Below are 20,652 nucleotides of genomic sequence, written 5' to 3' on the forward strand. Positions count from 1 at the left end.
CTGTGCAGAAACAGATACCTGGGAGTCCCGTCATGAGCCCCACCTTCTTTTCTCCTCTGCTCTTGTATTACTGTCGCGATCCAAGAGGGTAATAAAAGTGTGTGCCAAAGAGACAAGGAATCCGCTAACCCTTGAAGGGAAGGGGTTTGCTCAGTAACTGGGCTTAACAGAAGTGGTGGTCAGTTGACTCACGGGGAAATGGCTTCAGGTCCTGGTAATGTTTAAGGGATATCCAGACTGAATCTTTTGAGGTTAAGATACTGTGTGACCTTGAGTTTTCTGGAGGGAGTCCACAGGGGCTTCCTTGGACATGACAGTGAGTTTGTATCAGAGAAACCCCGGGCAGCACAGGTGATGCACAGGAGCAGGAGAAGATCCGAGAAACCCAGGGCCTCTCGCCCGCCTGGGGAGAACAACCGAACCCATGCTGTCTGAAAATAAATGCACGTTTGTGCAAAGCCACTCACTCACCTTAGTTTATATATTTTCAGGACAATAATAACAATCTCTCCTTTTAGAAACGACATGCTTGCACCTGCCACTCATCTCGGTGAGATAAATTTTGTCTTCTGATATCTGCGTCCTCAGCAAAAGCCCTCTAGGTAAATGCATCTCTCTTCCCCTCAGTTTCTAGGCAGTGAGTGAGGCTGCTTTCCCTCCAGGGTATGACCCGTGGCCTGAGGACCCCTACCCCCCCACCCCCAGCTACATACCATTCCCATTAACTTCGGGCCTCTCGGTCATTCTGCTCATTCTGGGTTGAGTTTGGCACTCAATGACAAACAATAGTATCCTGTCCATGTTATCAGAGAGGTCTGCTGAAGACCTGGGATTCCACCAGGCAGTGGGAACAGACCCCCCCCCTAAATAAAATAATCATCACTAAAATAATTTAAAAATCTACAAAAGACATCTGAGCTCAGACACTGTGGCTTGGAGTCAGGCGGCGGCGGGGGAAGCTGAATCATGGCTTGTTTGGAACGTTGCACATGGATAAACACGCCCACATCAAACCAACACTAGGTAGCTAAAAGGAACAACACACCCACCAAGAGAAGGGGGGACCCGGGTGTATCAACCGGCGAGGGGCTAAAGGCTGCTCTGTTCACAGGTGGCTTCCTGGTCTCACTGGAGATCTGAGACAGCTCTTGCCCTCTGGCAAAGCCAGGCCCTGTCTGCTCCCAGCTCACCCTTCCTCTCTCCCTTCCCGTGCCAAGTCCTCAGGCCAAGGGTTGTGGTTAGAAATGGTTTTCAGTGCAGTTAGGCAGTGGAGGGGTCCCGAGGGCTGGCAGTTCGCTGTCACTGTGCCCAGGGACTCAGGCCGTCACAAGATCACGCACTGCAGTTTATGGGTGCCAGTGGCCCGGTCTCCCCGCCATTTGGTTTTCTTCTTCTTCTTCTGGCTCTTTTCTGGAATCTGTTGCCTTTTAAACATTGAAGGGCAGAAAGACAAAGTCAGAATGGATTTTGCTTCTCTTCTCCCCCTTCCTCCTGGGTCAGAGGCACAGGGAGCCTGTTCTGGCAGGGGCTAGGGGTTGGGAGGACAGATTTGGAGGCAATGGAGTCCTAGCTGCTAGAGAGGGGCCTGGCTGGATAGCGTCTCTTAGGGCAAAGAAACTGGGAAGGAAGAGGAGGGGAAAACTCAAATCATCCTGTTGATGGGAATTACTGTCATCAGGCTGTGTTGCTCTATTTATTTAAATCCTAAGCTGCATCATGCTTTAGGTTGTACAGAGTGTTGGCCTCTGTTTCTGTCTTCCATATTTTAAATTAAATGACAGGCCAACTGGCATTTTATTGCAAAAGCTTTTCACATGTTTTAACTCTTCCTAGGTCTAAACCTGACCTTAGATGTACAGGTCATAACCAGGACGTCCCTATATGCTACTTGGTGGTGGCACATCCTAACAGGAGACAGAATGACCAGGAGTAAATCATTTCAAGTGTGCAGAGAGAGCTGCCAGCAGAAACGTTAAGTGAAGCCTGCTGTATTTTCCATTATGCTGAAATAACAGGAGAAAATGAGATTATTGAGCACATGCAAGGTGGATAGGGAGGGATGGACAGTGGGGATGGGGAGGTGTCAAGCCGAGAACAACGTTAGAGCTCTGGGTCTCATCCAGAGCTAACCAACAGCCCTCTGAGTCACCAGTGTGAGGGCAATGGATTCAATGCATGGTGTCTTGAGCACCAAGGCTTGGGCTGCTCCAGATGCTGGAGATTTGAGAAATGGGATACATGGGGACAGGGACTGCAGCCAGTCATCTAAGCACCAGATCATTACACCTGGACACTGACCTTGCAAAGGAATGTTCAAGAAACTATTTGTCAGGCCAGCTGACTTTGCTCGAAGGCTGAGAGCTGTGGGTCTGGAAAAGAGATGCCCACATGGTTCCCCTGAAATTGGTGCCCCAGAATCACACGGTTGGTTGTTCAGGGGAAACTGCGTACACAGCGCTTCTGCTCTGGGAATGGGGAGAGGGGCCTGCCTCCTTTTTGCTGGGTGGAAAGCTCTGGTGTTGGGAGAACACCCAGGGTGGCTGGAGGTGGGCGGGGATGTGCCACACCCCAGCAGGAAGGCACTTCCTTCAGCAGGTGAAGGTAGGTCCATGTGGCAGGAGGAGCAGCTTCCACCCACAGACCCATGTGCAGCTGGGGGAGGGCAGAGGCAGGTGGAAACTCAGGGGCAAGAGATGGAAGGAGGCTCGAGAACTGGCCAGAACAGGAGCTGTGTTCCTTACCAAACCCTCAGCCTGGCTGGGCCCTTCCCAGCCACAGAGGCTCCTTCCAGAGAGGGGTGGGCTGCTCACCTAATTACTCTAACGAGGTCATGGAAGGCTTTGTCCACGTTGAGAGGCGGGTCCTTGGCACTGGTTTCTATGTACGGAATCTGTAAGGCAAAGCTCAACTTGGTCAAAGAGGCACTGAGATCCACACAGTCCTTCCCCACCCCGAAGATGGCAAATTCTCAGAGGTCCTAAGGAACCCAGGACGGAATCCCTGGTCCCCAGCAGCCTCAAGCTTCTTTTGGTGGCTTCTCTCTCTGAGGTTGGAAAGTTTTTACTAATGGCTTTCCCGATTCCCTCTTGTTCGCTAGTCACAGAGATATTTGATAGCTTCCTAAAAATAGCATATAAATGATCTTTTAATATACTAGAAGACTAAAGACTTTTTTCCTTCATCAAACTAAGATACATTCGGATTCTTTTCATTTTCCTTTCCGAGGCCTGCTTCTCTACCTTGAGGCAATCCCCAGCCCTCTTTTGGGCCCCCCCAGAGTGAACGCAGTGGGAAAGGCTGAGGAGGGGCTAGGCCACAAGCAGGACTCTGAACCCAGGTGACCTTTCTGGGCCATGCTGGTCCCCGCCCCACGGAGCCCGCCCCAGTCCAGCTCTTGTTTGGTCTGTGTCTATGAGTCCGGGAGCTCAGCCATGTTTACACAGGGATGATGCTGAGGACTCATCTCATGGCCAAAAGGCAGCAGCACATGAGAGCTGTGGCCGAGGTGACCCCACGGGCCGTATCTACACGGAGCCTCGGTTTGATGAAGGCAGAACCAGGCTTCTGAGCGCTCGTCTTCTCCTATGACAAGGACCCACAAAGGTGGGAAGTGCTGGTGGTTCCCCACGCGGGGGTGGGGGGTCGGAGAAATAGGCACAGGCCTCCGTGCGTGAAACAGAAGTGAGCTGATTGTGGCGAGTTTGCAGAACTTTACTATTTTTCATGGCTTTTCTCCGATAACAAAATTAGTGCTTTTCATTACAATACATTTGAAGGAGAAAAGCACAGTTAAGAAAATAAACATGACCCGTTGGTTAAGCGCACGGGGTGGGAGCGGTGGCGGAGCCTGACAGAGTAAGTTGTTATTTCAGAGGAGTTATTGTAAAGCGTTGTCCAGGGCCCGGGACAATCCGTGTCTTCCTGTCAGTTTTCATTGCATGAGGTCAGATGTCCACACCCTGCTTTGGCTTCAAGCGGTGGTCTTAATGGAGCTGACAGACACACAAAGGGCAGGGCACACAAAAGGGCAGAGCTCAGGCCTTTGAAATCTTCATTTGACAAATATTTGAGCATCTGATTTTACTGAAAGAAAAATGCTGTCCTCTGTGAGCTGTTTGATTTCCCAGGTCCCCGCATCCCTGACCTCACTGAATACCCATATTAACCCGCGGAGGCAGGCAGGATCTCATTCTGCAGCGGGAGACGGCTGAGGGTCACGTGCCTGAGTAAGATCTACTGTGACCAGCAGAGAGTCAAACCAGGTACACATGCCATTTCCCCACCTGGCCTCCCATGCACTGGTGGGGGTGCTGAGGTCCGTTTTGGAGCCGTCTCCGGTTTGGACATCATGTCCAAGTGTGGTAGATGCTTCTGTGAAGCACCTGGTAGAGCTCTGAGGTCTTTGTGGGTGAGGCCAATGGCCACCCTGAGCATCCCCAGAAGGGAAGCAGGAAGGCACCTGATCCGGGATCTGGGACCTGGCTGGAGTCCCTTCACATCCTGTACGCTGACAGCTAGTAAGCCCCCAGCTTCCAGGAGTTTCGGCTACCCGAGGTCCTAATCCCCGGGCTCAGAAATACATGACTTGTACGTACTATCCCTCAGGTCCCTGGGCACGCTCCACCTTCTTTCTGGGGGCTCTGCCTCTACCACTGAAGAAAGTCTGATGTGCATCCATTGGGCTCTTAGAATTCAGGGATTTCAGTAGCAATTGGACTTAAACTAAGGGAAACCTTGCAATAATTGGTAGTACCATTGAACTCCATGCAGAAAATACTATCTTCCTTCATTAAGTGGGGATCCTTCCTGTTGTGGGTCTGGGGACATAAAGAGGGATCAGCAAGAAAGACCCAGCAGTCAGTGATATGAGGACCAGAGTGGGGAGTTTGGGTGGGAGCACCCTGTCTCAGTCACCTAGAGAGGAACTGGTCTCAGGAGCTATAAAGTTGGGATGTCATTGAGAGCGACTGGTGGAGTCCTCTGGTCAAACACAAATGAGGCAGCAGTGTTTGCCCCGGGGAACAGCATCAGGCTGAGAGGAGAGACCTGGTGCTCCTGGGTCTCCTTCCCTTCTATTTGCAAAAGTCAGCTATGGATGCCTAAGCAGCACCTGTGAGCCTCCACCCTACCCAGAGCTGCTGGGAGAGAAAATCAGACAGCGTTTGTGGAAGCCCCCAGCAAACCCTCCTTAGACCTTCAGAACTGGTCATTGTATGGAGGTCAAGACTGTGAAATGCAATCGTTCCTCAGGCCACCTCTGTTCAGCATGCCAGGCCCTCCTGTGCTCTCCCAGGCCTGTGTCTAATACTGACCATGATGGTCAGTTCCCAGGCTCCTCTGGAGGTTTCTGAGCAGCTCTTGGTCTGGCTGACCACTCCTGGTTCCTGGAGGAGGCACCATCTTTACTTGGCTTCCAAACTCCCTACTCTGGTCCTCATATCACTGACTGTTCGGTCTTTCTCATTGATCCCTCTTTATCTCCCCAGACCCACCGCAGGAAGGGTCCCCAGCTTCAGCCCCAGGACCCCTTCCCCATCTACACTTACTCCCTTGGGTATCATGGTTTTGAATTCTGTCTTCAGATGGGGGCGTCTGACTGCCTTCCTGGCCTCTCCCCTTGGTCATCTGTGAAGCTCCTCAAATGAAGACACTGAAAACCACACTCCCGTCTTTCCCCTACTGACTGCGACTGTCCCTCCTGGCTCACTTATTGGAATTCCAATCTCCTCCAGTTGCTCATGCCCAAACCTTGGAACCGTCTCCTCTTTCCTCTCTCCTCATAAGCAATCTGTGAAGAAATGCTGTTAGCTCTTACAAACCCAGCCCACCACCTTCTCAGCAATGCTCTGGTCCAAGTCAATCTTACGTGGGCCATAGGGACAGTCCCTTCCTAATCTCCCTGCCCTCATCCTTGCCACCCATGGACTCTACTCCATGTAGCCTCTAGAGAGAGACCGTTCATTTGTAGGTCAGGCCATATCCCTCTCACTCGAAACTCTCCAGTGATTTCCTTCCTTACAGTAAAATCTCACAAGGATTAAACCACCTATCCATCCTCACTTCCCAAACTCACCCCTCCTGCTCCCTCTGCTGAGCCAAGATGGCCTCCTTGATGTTCTGCAAACTCCCACCTCAGGGCCTTTGTACACACTATTCCCTTTGTAGAATATTCTTTCCCCAGACACTTGCAGGGCTCATTCTCTCGTGTATGAATTCCCTGCTGAATTGAACCTTTCAGGAAATCTCTTCCCGACTACCCTCTTTGGAAAGCATCCTCTCCACGACATCCCTGACCCCCTTTCCCTGTGTTTGTTTCCGTAACACCTAACTTTCAGAACTCTAATTTGCTTTGCTTATTATAGTCTGTCTCGGTCACTGGAGGCAGGCCCCAGGAGGCAGGGATAATTGTTGCCCAGGGCCTAGAGTTACGGAGTCAAGATGCAAACAGAGGGCAGAGACAGGCAGGTTTAACTTCCAGTGCACTCCCTCTTCAACTAGCAGAGCTGGGCCAATGGCCACAGGGGAGGTTCAACCTGGCAGCAGAGGAGGGGGCCAGAGGGCACAGTCCATGCCCACAAGGGCTGGGGATGCCCAGAGACCTCATCTAGCCACACTAGAAAACCTAACATTTTCTGATTGATATTCAGGTTGTGGCCTGGGGCAAACCTCAGTGTGGTCACTTGTCAAGTGGGGTTAAGGACGCCCACTGTGAGGAGCCATCGGCATGGTGCACCTGTTCCCGAGGAGCAGTGCCTGGTGCAGGACAGAGCTCAGTGAATAAAGCAGACTCCAACAAGCGTGAGCATACTGGGTGGTGGACAGAAGCCAACCTCTCTGCACAGCCCAGGCATGGATCTGCAGGGTCCTGGTGGGACTGTGTGGCCCTTGACCAGGAGGTGGGTGGAACACCACTCAGAAGGTATTAGGTCCCCACATCGGAACTTCTAATGACGACAGAGGGTGTTTTCTCTCTGACTTGTTTTAAAAATATCTACCCCCCCCCATATGCCCCATGAGGGCCTGCCCCATAGAATCCAGTTGCTACTCAGGAGGCCCACGTTCCAATTCCAAAGGCCAGCACTGCCAGAGAGATGGAGGACCCACATTCACACATCCTCCGGCCCCACACAGCCCAACGCACGTGCACCTACATTGTGTTTGTTCGCCATTTCTTTTCCTTGCTCCCTGGTGATTTTCCTCAGATGCATCAAATCGACCTTGTTGGCCACGAGGATCATGGGAAATGACTCCCTGGAAATAAAGGGACAGTGAGGCCCAGTGCCTGGTTGAGGGGATGCAGTCAAACCTCAGGTGTATCAGCCTGCCTGGCCTGGGCAGAACCCCTTCCCAGCTTCTTTCCAGAGAGAGGTAAGCCCTTGGGTGAAAGGGGCCTGGGAGATGAGGTGGCTGTCTTGGTTTTGAAGCCTCAGGCCTGTCACAAGGCCAAACTGCCATCCAAATTGACACTCTCACTTTATGCCCCATGAGGTCCTGCCCCGTTGAATCCAGCACTGGATATTTTTATTCTTTAAAAATTGTAATTTCACAGGTGAAAAATGGCACTTTATTATTTCCCTCACATTTCTTTGATTAGCAAGAAAATTAAATATTTTCCCACCTGAGTCACTTTTGAGGCTCATATACTCAGGGACATAACTGCAGCCCTGTGTGCATGTGTCCCTTTACCTGGTAAAGTCATTACCCCTTTCTCCTTTAGAATAGGTATTAACTGGATTTTTCTGTGTGTACTGGGATTGGTCAGAGCTTGCTGTTTTCCTATTAGCTCCTCCGTTTATTGTCTTTACTTTGCCTCTTCGAGATCCAATGAACTGAAAAGACCAGCTGGGCTGAAAATGGACTCCAAATTATTTAATTATGAGACAAGAAAAATTATAAGCTTTTAATTAGAGGCTTATAAGTCTCACAGTCAAATGTGACTTAATCAATGACAATGAGAAAATTCACTTCTTTGTCCATAATATAACTTGGTTAAATTGGAGTTGAGACAAAGATGCTGCTACGGGGTGGGGATGGACCCCCTTAGGTCCCTGGAAGCAATTTGGTCCTGAAGAAAAAATCTAGAGGTGGTACTGGAGGGACTGACAGGGAGATCTGTGGGGTGGAGAGAATTCAGCTTTCCAGGAGAGGAAGAGGGAAGAGGAGGAAGAAGAGGAGGAGAAAGAGGAAGAAAGGCAGAAGGGAGCCTCCTGCAGGCCAGGAGCTGGGACACCCTGCCCTCACCTGTCCTTGACACGCAGGATGAGCTGGTGGAAGCGGTCCACATGCTCGAAGCTGGCCTTGTCGGTGACGGAGTAGACGATGAGGAAGCCGTCCCCTGTGCGCATGTACTGCTCCCGCATGGCACTGAACTCCTCCTGCCCGGCTGTGTCCAGAACTGGGGAGAGATGAGGCCACTCAGGGGCTGCCAGCGTCCCATTGGAGCCCCCTTAGCCACAGACCCCCAGGCAGTGGCTGTTGCTGTCCCCGCAGTGGGAGGCTCTGCCTGGGTGGTTTCAACCCAGGTGCTCACTGGGCCTCAATTCCCTGATCCACCCACAAGCTATTTAAAATCAGTGATCAGCTCTCACAAACCCCCTCTGGGGAGTCCCCAGGGCTGGGGTGACTCCCTGCTGCAGCATTTACAGAGCAGGATTCTTTGGGAAGCTACCTGACTCTCTTTGAGTCTCCAGTTCCGCCATCTTGCTGCCCCCTGTGGAGAAACGTGTGTTTGTGGATAAGCCTAGGAGAAGCCCTGAGGAGGCCACTGGTCAGTGTGGACAGACACCAGGCAGGCTTTAGGGAGGGAATGGCCCTCACCTCTAGGATGGGGCTGTCACAGGGGTGGCGGGGACAGTGCGGGGGCTGGAGGGAGGGTCCCCCAAGACCATGAGAAAGGTCCTTCCCTCCAAGCCACCATCGTCCCACGGACCCCTGACGCTCACCCTTCCTTCCTGTGAGATCAAGTGCTCCACCTCTGCCTGGCTCAGAGAGTCACAGCCACAGCCTGGGGTGGGGGTGTCTCCTTCCAGCAGGGCCTGCCTGACCGCTCCCACCCTACAGGGTCCAAGGTCTGAACTGCGGGCTCCTGCACGCCCCTGCTCACGGTCTGGCCTCCCTGCTCTCTCCACTCTCTGTCCAGACCCAATTTCTCCCTCTCCCTAGACGCAGTGAAGTTGGTGGTTACAGATTCTGGAGTCAGACCACGGAGCTGTGTCTGGCTCTCCACTCCTCGGGGGTGGCCCCGGGAAGGCTCATTTCTCTGTGCCTCTGTTTCCTAAAACAGGGACGGCCAGGGTTGTTTGAGTTAATATGTGTAATGCCCTGAGAGAGAAGTGCTGGTACAAAGAAGGACGAGGGGAGTGTCTGCCAGGAGCCTGCCATCTTTGAGGGGCCTTCTCTCCCACCGCCCCGGGCCTGGGCTCCTTCCTCCCAGGCCTTGGCTCACTCTGATGTAGTGTTCTGCTGCCTGAGCCCATAAGATTCTCCCCACTCTGTCCCAACCCTTCTCCAGACACATCTTGCTGCCTGTTTAATGTCCCCCCACCGCCAGACTGTTGGCTCCCAGAGGCAGGGACCTGGTCTGTGTGAGTCACCTGGCTATTTGAGTCTCAGCACAAAATATACCCAAATAGTACTTGAATGAGCAAATAAATGAGAAGTCTAAGCAATGCTGTTCATTCATTTAAGAAATCTTTTGAGTGCCTACAATGTGCTGGGCAGGTTCTAGCCTCTGTGGGCACAGGACAAATGGGGCAAAATCCTTGCTGTGGTAGGAACTTAGGATCCCGTCGAGAGACAGATAAATGAGAGGCTGCTGGAACGTTAGCTGGTCAAGGGTACACTGTGAAGAACAACAGAGCCGGCTTTGGGGGCGGGTGGTCACTGTCAGAAGATGGTATTATTTATACAAGTTCATTCTGGCTCCTCCTAACAAGTTCCCTTTTCCAATAGGCCACACGTGGGAGCAAGGGGACCTGTTAGGAGCTCGTGCAGCAATCCAGGCAGGACATGATGGGAGGCAGGGGGAGGTGGCCTGATGGGGCCCCTTTCAAAGACAGGGCTGCAGTGGGGGTGCTACTGGGTCTGGCCTGAGTGACAGGATGAATATCGGTGTCATGGACTAAGGCAGTAAGGAAGGAGGAGAAGCAGGATTTGGGGGCTCAGTTTTGACACAGGCTGCAAAGCCTAGCAGACTCCTGAATAGGACTTCAGTCAGATATTTGGAGACTTACGTCAGATACTGGGAAGAAAAGAGGTGGCAAGAGACGGAAGTAGGGGTGTCAGGGGGTGGACAGCAAGGAAAGCCACAGGATGAGCTACTGAGGACACTTAGGACTCCACATCTCCTCTGGTACCTTCAGACAGGGCCTGGGAAATTGACCTGTCCCATCAGATCATCACTGATGATCTGATCCAGTCCTTCTGCACTTCAGAGGGGTGATGGATGGACAGAGGAGCTGGAATGTGCACTAGACGTGAGAGAAGCTAGTGGCTATTCTGCCCCACTCCTGGGCCTCAGGCTCATGCAGGAAGAGGGGTAGACTCTGGATCTTGAGGTCCGTGTAGCTCTGACATCCTACAACACTTTCGTCTGGATATAAGAGGACAGGGACCTACAGTGAGGACCAGTGGGGTGGCTGAAGGATAGGAAGAGTGCACCTTCAACTGGATCCCTCCATTATAGCTTCCCCCCACCCAAATAAATCCCACTTAGAACTGCAATCAAGTAAACACTTGAAATGGCTGACATGTGGATGGGAAGGCCTGAATTCAACAGCAACATACATTAAGGTCATGTTAAAGTTAATATATTCACATATTTTCTAGGTTATGTTTAAAAATATGATCAGTCACTTAAAAAAAAATCTCAAAAGGGAGCTGAAAATACAATGGATCCTCTGGAAAGGAAGACAGCCATTTCAGACACTGAAGGTCTTTGACATTATCTTGCCCACACTTTCTAGAAGAATTCTTAGAGGATGTACTCAAGCACAGTGAAAAACAGACTCATGAAAGAAAAGGATAAGGGATATTATAAATAGTCATAATCAAAGAAAACAGCAAAATATGAGTTAAGTTTAAATAAATGTTGCACAGTTTGAAGAGAAGGGATGATAAACTAAAATCTGTGATGAGCCATGTGTGAAGGAAGAGACCAGGAAAATGTAAGTGTCCCTCACCTGAGAATTAAAAATCTGAAGTGCTCTGAAACCTGCAACATTTTGTACACCAACGTGGTGCTCAAAAAGTTTTACATATTGGAACATTTTGGAGCTTACATTTTTGGACTAGGGATGCTCAAATGGTAAGGTCAATGCAAATATTCCCAAATCTGAAAAACTCTGAAGCCTGAAACACTTATTGCCCCAATATGATATCCTTATGCGGATACTAGATAAGTGTCTTGGTTCATTTGGAAAGAGGCCAAAGATCCCAATTATACCCAGATACTGATAGAAAAATGTTAAGTATATACTTTCTTATGTATATAGCAGACCTACCCAAAGAACAGAAATAAAACCCCAAACCTCCTAATCACCAGAAGAGAGGAAAAACAGAACAAAGCAAATGGAACCAATTCAACAAAAGGCAAAAATAAATTAACGAAATAAGCAAGTACAATTAAAAAGTAGATGTGAAATAAGACGGCAGAAATAAATCCCAATCACAATAAATACAAATGGGCTGAATTCGCCTGTCAAAAGCAGATTCTTAGTACAAAATCAATTTGTCTGTTACTTAAAAAAGACCCAGATAAGAAAATGACACACAAAAAATGAGAAAGGATAAAAGAAGAATATACTTGCCACATGCTAACCAAAAGAAACGCATCTGCAAAATTAAGTTCAAGGTTAAATCATTAAATAGGAAAAATGTAGGGTATGTATAATGAGAAAAGGTAAAAGCATCAAAAAGTGCCAAAGTCACGAAGCTTAAAACATGGAAACGTTTAAACAGGTCTGTCTTAAAGATAGAACAAATGCCCCCACCAATTAATGATCTGTTATTAGTAGAAACAAGAGTATAAAATAATCCATTCTCTTTGAAAATTTAAAAGTTATACTGCTCTATAACTCTCCAGTTAAAGAGAGAAGCCAAGCAGAAATTACAAATAATTTGTAATTGAAGGACAATGGGTTGAGACCAAAATGGTTCTCAGGGGGAAATTATAGCTTTAAATGCATTTCAGAAACCGAAACTGAAAATTAATTAAGCACTGAAATTGGGAAGCTAGAAAAGGAAAAATAAAACCAAAGAGAGAGGGGCTGAGGTTGGGGCTCAGTGGTAGAGTGCTTGCCTTGCACATGAGAGGTACTGGGTTCGATCCTCAGCACCACATAAAAATAAACGAACAAAATAAAGGTATTGTGTCCATCTACAACTAAGAAATTAAAAAAAAAAAGACTGGAGTGGAGGGATAGTCAATAAAAGTAGAAGAAGGAGGGCAAAAGTAGATGATAGCTAAAAATCAAAAGTAGTTGATCTAGGAGTAATAAGAAATAATAAGAAATTTTTAAAAAGACATGGAGTGGGGGGATAGTCAATAAAAGTAGAAGAAGGAGGGCGAAAGCAGTTGATAGCTAAAAATCAAAAGTAGTTGAAATCGAAAATATCTAAAATTCTTTAAAAGATCAATTAAAAAAAATCTTTAGCAATTCTTGTCTGAGGGGAAAGAAAAGAAAAGTAAGCATTTGGAAGGGGAGAAGGCTTGTGGCTATGGATACAGATTATTTAATTATAAAAGAAATCTAGTTAACAGTTTGATAGCAACACACCTTCATTTCTAGAAGAAATTGATGATTTAAGAAAACAAAGGATCCAAACTACCTCAAGAAAACAAAAAACCTGAATACATCAATAACTGCAGATAAAACCCAAGAGAGAAAAATCTATTCCACAAAGGGCAGAAAAGCTGTTCTTGGCCCCATGGTGGGGGCAGGCACAGCCAGGGAGGAGGTGGCCTGAGCTGGACCTAGTCTGGTTTGGGGTCCATTCCTTGTCCAGCTTCCACACACACATATGTCTGGAAATGCCTCCTACAGCCACATGGCAGCAACCGTGCCTTTGAGGCTTCTTAGGGAAGGCTGAGGATGATGGGCAGCTATGCTGATAGGAGATCAGGGCTCCACCTGCATGCACGGGGCCAAGCCTCACGGTGTGAAGTAGGAGGACTCCAGAGGCACAGAGTATTAGTCACTGCGGGAGAAGAGGCGTTCTGCCAGAGTGTGTGTGTGTGTGTGTGTGTGTGTGTGTGTGTGTGTGTGTGACAGAGGGGGGTTGGGGGAGGGAGGGAGCACCAGCGTAGAGGGAGGAGGGAGATTCTGGAGGCAGTGTCAGGTCTTCAGGGGAAGATTAAAGTGGTGGCTGCTCTCAGATCTTGTAGATTTCAGAAGCCAAGACACACACACACTGGCATGGTGTGAGGTCCCGGGCAGGCTGGCAGCCAGCATGGAGAGGCACCAGCCTGGGTTCCTAATAGGACTGCCAAGACCTCCTCCTCCTCCCCCTCCTCCAACTAGAGGGGTGTGACTGGCCACCTAGAGCCAGCCAAGCTGGGTCTCCACTTCAAGCATTTGCCAAGCCTGTGACCTCCACCTTCAATGCCTGTTCCCCTCCCCTCGGGCTGTCCCAGGCACCCTCCAGCTCACCCTCCAGCTCTGTGTGGTTGATCTCCTCAGCTCCTCCTCAGGAGAAGGCTCAGCCTCTGACCTCCATCTTTGAAGGCTTCCTCTCCACCTGGCTCAGCTCCCCACCTTGCAGTAGGAGCCTGGCATTCATATCCCTGGGCCTCCAGAAGGCTTCAGCACCCAGCGAGGGCTCAGAAAACTAAGTGCACAGTGACGAGACAAATCAAGTGCACGCGACAGGAAATGCTGTAACCACACTAAAACAGCTCACTCCAGCTTTAAGGGAAATCACTAAACACTGACTTTTTAACTAAATTTCCTGGTGCAACCTTCAGGGTGAAACTAGGCTTCTGGAACCTACAACAATAGACAATGATTTCTAGGGGTAATCTGGTTAGAGCTATTTCCAATCCCTAGACCCACCGGGGGAATGAAAGAGCCTGTTCTACAGGACAGTTAGGTGGGGAAGACTGAGCCCCTCCCAGGAACAGATTCAATAAAATAATGTTCCTGGTTGAGCACAACCGTGCTGAGCACCCACCACCACCACCACCACCATTTGCATCTGTGCTCCCTTTCTGGGTAAGGGCACATAAGGGGCAGGGGTGGGTGCCGGGCAGCAGGAGTGGCTGTGACAACCCAGCACTGTTCCCAGAAAAAGAGTCACTTGCTTGGACTTCTCCAAAGTGCTGGCAGGACGTGGAAAGCCAGGCCACTGGGGACTCTACGGGAGAGGGAGCTTAGAGTCCTATCGAAGAACCAGCTGGCTTCCTAGCAATGGGGGGAGACTCCTTCTGGCAGGGGCCCCAACTTCCTTAACACGCTCACTGAAGGACAACAGCAGCAGAGGAGAAGTGCCAGCTACCAGCCCCGGGCGTGCTCTTCTAGAGGCCACACTAGTGTAGTGTGGGGCCTGGAGAGAGGAGGCCTTGGGGTCAGTTTTCATGAATCGGGGTATAAGCTGCACATGTGGGTGCACCTTCTGGGAAGATGGTCCCTGGCTTTGTGGGGTTCTTAGAGGAGCCAGAAACACCCCCTCCCTCAGATGTTGCCCTCTGGGAAAAGGAGCAAAGAGTGGAGAGCATGGCTGGGGTCTCAGCAGTGTCACAGGGGCAGATGGAGCCTGGGAGGGCCTAGCAGTGGGGAGGCCAGGAGGCCAGACTCTGGCGCACAAACCTGTTCCACCACACAGGTGAAGCAACTGAGGCAGGGAACGCCACTGCATCGCTCAGGCTCATACTGCTAGTAAGTAGGGGGCAGGACCAGAACCCACACCCGGCTAGTCCAGGCCTCTCTGCCCCTGGCACTAGGCTGGTGTTGAGGGGGGAGCCAGCAGCAGTGTCCCAAGGCCCGAAGAGGATTAGGTCTAAAGGGAGGGAGTCAGGATAGAGGGCTGGGGATGCAGAGATGAGATGAAGGCCCAGAGGCCACACTTTCTACACCCACCCCCAGATGATCACATCACTTTCTCCTCATGCCACACCTGCCTGTGGGCTCCACCTGTACCTGGGAGGAAAGTGACCACGCTGTGCTGGATGGTTCCCTTTGCAGCTTTGGCACGGATTTCCAGGGCCTTCCAAGCATCTAGTCATTCCAAACACATCCTTCTCCAGTATTCTCCTGTTTCCCAGTTATAGTTTGGACATGAGGTGTCCTCCAAAAGTTCCTGTGTTGATACAGGAATGTCTAGAGGTCACATGATTGGATTGTCCCTCCCAGTTGCAATGGACAGACTGGATGGTAACTGCAGGCAGGTGGGGCATGGCTGGAGGAACTGGGTCACTGGGGATGTGCATCTTCCCTGTGGCCCCCTCCACGGTTTCCTCTCTCTGCTTCCTGGCCTCTATGTCCCCAGTAGCCTTCCTCTGCCACACTCTTCGGCCATGATGCGCTGCCTCACCTTGGGCCAGAGCAATGGAGTCAGTCCACCATGGAGTAAAATTCAGATAAACTTCCCCTCCCTTAAGAGTTGTTCCTGCTGGGTATTTTGGTCACAGGAACACGGTGCTGACGAACACACCACGTGACCTTGTCCACTGACACCTCGGTCTCTTCAGGCTCCATTCTCGGCTTAACTGAAATGGGTCCATCAGGAGATTAAACTCCACCTGCTTCCCCCCTGGGCAGCCCATCTGAGAGGCGTGGAGTCCTCTGCATTACTGGTGGCAGTGTAAAATGGTGCAGCCACTTTGGAGAACCACTTGGTAATTCCTCAAACCGTTAAACTCATGATCCTGAAATTCCACTCCTTCGTATCTAGAAAACCTACGTCCGCACAAAACCTTGCACATGAATGTCCGCAGCAACATTAGTCATCAGAGCCCCAAAGTGGAAACAATCCAAATGTCCATCAGCTGGTGAAAGAAAAAACAAAATGTGGCATACCCACATGCTACAGCATCATTCACACATAAGAAGAAATGAAAATTTTGATATCTATGACATGATAGCCCTTGAAAACACTGTGCTACAATTCATAATGGACAAACTGTGGAACCAGCGTAGGTGTCCATCAACAGATGAATGGATGAAGAAAACGTGGCAGGTATACACAATAGAGTTTCGTTCAGCCATAAAGAAAAACGAAATTCCATCATTTGCAGGAAAATGGGTGGAATTTGAGAACATTATGTTAAGCACAACAAACCAAACTCAGAAAGTCAAGGGTCTTATGTTTTCTCTCATATGTGGAAGCTAGAGAAGAAAAAGGGAAAGAAAAGTGGTGGGGGGCGGTGTCTCATGAAAATCAAAGGGAGACCAGCAGAGGACAGGGATGGGTGGGGGGAGGAGGGAAAGGGGAAATACTGGGGAGTGATACTGGCCAAATTATATTGTTATATTGTGTGCATTACAAATATATAACAATGAATCCCACTCATATGCACAATGTACCAATAAAAAATATGGAAATAAAAAAAAAACAGTCACAAAAGGCCACATGTTGTATGATTATTTATATGAAATGTCCAGAAGAGGCAAATCCATAAAGGCAGAGTGTAGATTAGAGGGTGCAGGGCCTGGGGAAGGGGAACGTGGGGAGGGCCAGGTATGGGTGGATTTTTTGGGGGGGGGCGGTGATGAGGAGTTAGTGTTGATTCCAGTGATCACTGATTTGTGAATCGATCAGCCACTTATGCGTGCACAACCTCGTGAGTACATCGAAAGCCACTGGACTTCACATGTGAAATACCTCGATAGAGAAGGTGTATGAGGAAATTACCCACCTGCCTTCCTTTCTCTGAAACACGCTCCACCTGACCCTCTCACTGACGGCGGATGGCCTGCCCCTCCCTGCGCCTGTCAAGACCACCCTCCAGCTGCCGGCTCATGTCCCCTGCCAGTCATGCCAGGACACAGCTGCTGCTGCTGTCCCCTCCATCCCCAGAGGCACCCTTTTCTCTATCAGCTTATTTCCAGGAGCATGTAAACATGCCATAATTTCTTCCATCTTAAATAAAATAAAACCAAAAGATTAAAAATAAGAGAACCCTGCCCCCTGACTTCCCATCACATTTTCTATTCCTCTTCAAGGCCTGTCCTTTCCCCCACTCTCTCTCTCTAATCCACTCCAATCAGATTTTCATTTCCCACCTTTCGGCCCAAACTGATCTTGTCAATTTGCTGTGACCTCCGTGTCACTAAATTCAATGGGCACAGCTCCTCCCTAGTCCCTCATCGGGAGCCTCTTCACTAGGTCTCTCTGGCTCTGCCCTGGATCCCCCAAGGTCTGTCCTCCACACCAGAGCCTTTAAAATATCAGTTAGATCTTGTCCTTCCTCGGCTTAAAACCCGCCAATGGCTTCTCCTTTCTCTATGGGCCCTGTGAGATCCGTCCCATCCAGCTACCTCCTAACCTCTCCTGCAGCTTCCCTCACTTGCTGTCCCCACTATTCCCCAAACAGGCCAGTACCCCTTCCTCACAGCCTTCGTCCCGACCCCATCACTGTCTGAGACTCTCTCCCCACACAGGTAGAGGTTTCTCCTGCAGACGCACCTCATTGCCCAGGCAGGAAGACACTCCCTGACCAGCCCGCAGAAGACAGCAACCCCTTCCTCCTGCTTCCCCTCCCTTGCCTCATCCTCCTTCTCAGCATTTATCACCACACAACACCATACACACAGCTTTAGGCTCTGTCCCCCAAGAGGTAACGCAAGCTTCCTGAGAGCTTTGCCAATTGCCACACCCTGCGACTCCCAAAGAGAGCCAGGCGCACTGCAGTGCTCAGAGATATTTGTTGAGCAAATGAGCAGACACTCAGGGTCCAAGCCGCACGTCACAGAGGAAAGAGGTGATATCGCCAAGTCGGGTGTAAGCCCCACTTCTTGGCCTTTCCAGATACAGGACATGGGTCAGTAGCCTTCTTCTGCACAGGCAATAGGGCCTATCCTTAAAAATAGAAGATGCCCTTGTAAATAATAATATAAATCATATTTGAGCAACCACAGCAACAGCAGCATCTACTGGGGTTTACCATATGCCTTGTAAGGCGCCTCCTCTCCTGGCTCACTCAAGAGGTGTTAAAGGTAGAAAGTCTGGGCTGGATCAGACACAATGGTGGGCAAAGGACAGAGGCCCTCTCTTAAAGAAGCTGCCAATTTGTATTTTTTCACTTATTCTTTGCAACAATTATGAGGACATATCCCAAGTAGACGTGGGCCCCACCAATGAGGGTGCAAAGTCTTTGTTCTGAGGCTGTCTTTCCCCAAAGAGAGGAGTAGCCCCCGGTTACCAGGCCTCGGCCTGGTGAGTTCAAGCCGGTAGGGACAACCTCAAAGCCCCGAACATCATCCAACACAAGGCAGACAAGTGACATCTCAGAGCCACCTGTCAGGCTGCTGTGCTGAGCCCAGAATGTTCACGTGACTTCTGACAGCAATCAATGTGAAGTTCCAAAGTGAAAGCACAACCCACACTCACTCACCTGAGTGTTGGCAACAGAGAAGGAACAGCAGCTGGAGGCGGGTGATGACAGGCTTGGAATGAGCCGAGGCTGGACAAGCCACGCCTATCACTCGCACCTCCACCACTGAGTCCAAACCTAATGCGCTGACTCCAGGTCAGAGGCTGGAGATAGGTCCTTTGGCTCCAGGGCTAGGGTGAGCACAGGGCAGGATAGAGATCCCTGGCTTTGAGGGCAGAGGGAATGGGGCTCTCATCAGCTGAGCGATCGCCTCTCAGTTCCCTCACCTGCAGGGGCCTCATTAATTAGGGGACTGTTGGACAGCTGCTGGGGTAGGTGGTCTGGGCTTCCCAGGGGAAGGTCCCTTGCGGGCTCAAGGTGGCAGCAGGAGCAGTGTTTCAACGGTGGAGTGTTTCACACTCTTAGCAACTAGCTCAGTAGGACTGGGGCGTGCTAGCTACAAGAGCAGCTGTGCTTAGCTGTAAAGCAAGCTAATGTCATCTCCTCGATCTCAATCGAGCAGAATCGTCACAAAGATGAAATGAAGCAAACCTTGCAATTTAGCATGAGGTGTTTGGCCTTCAAGAAAAGTCTGGTCAGTATCTGCTATCATAGCTCTGAGAGTGGTCAGTAGTAAATGCTGTCGTAGCTCTGATGGCCAAGGAGAAGCAACAAGAAGGTTCCAGAGGAGATCCAGCATCCCTGTGAGGAGGGGCTTCCTACCAGCAAGTCCTACCCCAGGCAACTTGGTGACCAGTGGGCTCCAGGCAGCTGGGAGGAGCTGAGCAGGGACGGCTGATGTAACAAGGAGAAGAGTGATTTTATCACCTCTGGCCAGCAGCCATCCTCCCTCCTATAGGCAAAGGGAGAAATTCCTCCCACATCATCTCTGGGGCAAAGGGGAGGATGCATGGAGGAGCAGGCTGCTTTGCCTACACCCCATTCTTACTCGGGCCCATGGGTAGTGCCCAATATGAAGTTGGCTGTAGGGCTGCTGAGCATAGGTGCCTACTTGGAAAGGTCCCTAGCTCAGAAAAAAAAAGCTCTCAATAAATGTTCTGCTTGCTCTCCCTGCTTCTCCAACCTCCTTCTCTACTCCCTGACCCCAGAAAGAATGTGGATTCAAGTGTTCGGGGAAACGCCAGGTCCAGGCCCCTCGGAGAAGACAACAGCACTTGTGTGTGGGGTTTGGGCAGAAGCCAGGGTGGAAATATCCTGGCTTCTGAGGGCTCAGGAGAAGAGCCAGGCTTTAACGCTTTGCAAACACCAAGCCCTTGCTGGAGAGACAGGGGACAGAGAGGGTGCAGGGATGAGCCTGGAGCCACTAGGTGGGAAGGGGTTCCACAGACTCAGGGCCCCTGCTGTTCTCTGGAGATGGAAGAAAGAGGTTCCAGAGGTTAGCAAGGCAGAGAGTGGGGCTGCGAGCCACAGGGGCCGGGGGGAGAAATACCTGCACATCTGATGTGTGAGTCAGAGCAGGGTGGAAGTACCTGGCCCCAGAAGGACACATGCAAGAGCACAGTAAGAAGAGCCAGGGAGCCTGTCTGTTGATCCTGATAAGCCAGTCACAAGCCCTTCTCCCTGGGATTTCAACTCTCATTCCCAAGGGTCCTACTCAACTGTGTGATGTGGACAAGGAATTCCCAACACAAGCAGACTGACACTGTCTCGGAGACAAAGGGGAGTTCAAACCATCACTAGCTGTAGGATGCTTGGCTTTATTTACTTCACATTCAATACAAGCTTATGACAGTAGCTCCCACAACAGGTAAAAAGAGAACATACCGTCAACAAAAAGAGAAAACTACAGACCAATACCTTTGATGAACACAGATGCAAAAATCTTTCCTAAAATTCTTGCAAACCAAACTCAACAACACATTTAAAACAATCATACACCATTGTTTTAGTCAGCTTTTTCATTTGTGTGACCAAAAGACCTGACAAGAATAATTTTAGAGGAGGAAAGATTTATCTGGGCTCACGGTTTCAGAGGTCTCAGTCCACAGACAGCTGACTTTGTGGCTCTGGGTCCAAGATGAAGCAGGATATCATGCAGGAAGGGTGTGGAGAAGGAAAACAGCTCAGGACATGGTAACAAAGATGCAGAGAGAGCTCTGCTC

General features: G+C 50.1%; 1 protein-coding gene across 2 annotated transcripts in view; it reads right to left on the reverse strand.

The window, feature by feature from the left end:
* Nucleotides 1-725: 725 nt before the first annotated feature.
* Mras (muscle RAS oncogene homolog) overlaps nt 726-20,652 on the reverse strand; it is a 50,834-nt gene continuing 30,907 nt past the window's right edge. Inside the window, exons 1-5 of one of the 2 annotated variants that reach the window (XM_076867232.2) lie at nt 13,650-13,778; nt 8,242-8,395; nt 7,152-7,251; nt 2,811-2,890; nt 726-1,424 (exon numbers count right to left, since the gene is read on the reverse strand). In XM_076867232.2, coding sequence (XP_076723347.1) covers nt 1,325-1,424; nt 2,811-2,890; nt 7,152-7,251; nt 8,242-8,360 — 399 coding nt within the window. In that variant the 5' untranslated portion in view covers nt 8,361-8,395; nt 13,650-13,778 and the 3' untranslated portion in view covers nt 726-1,324. Of the gene's footprint in view, nt 1,425-2,810; nt 2,891-7,151; nt 7,252-8,241; nt 8,396-13,649; nt 13,779-20,652 lie in introns of those variants that run through there. The other variant, XM_076867231.2, reaches the window with a different exon arrangement.

This window comes from Callospermophilus lateralis, chromosome 10 (assembly GCF_048772815.1).
Source record: "Callospermophilus lateralis isolate mCalLat2 chromosome 10, mCalLat2.hap1, whole genome shotgun sequence".
Taxonomy (NCBI): domain Eukaryota; kingdom Metazoa; phylum Chordata; class Mammalia; order Rodentia; family Sciuridae; genus Callospermophilus; species Callospermophilus lateralis.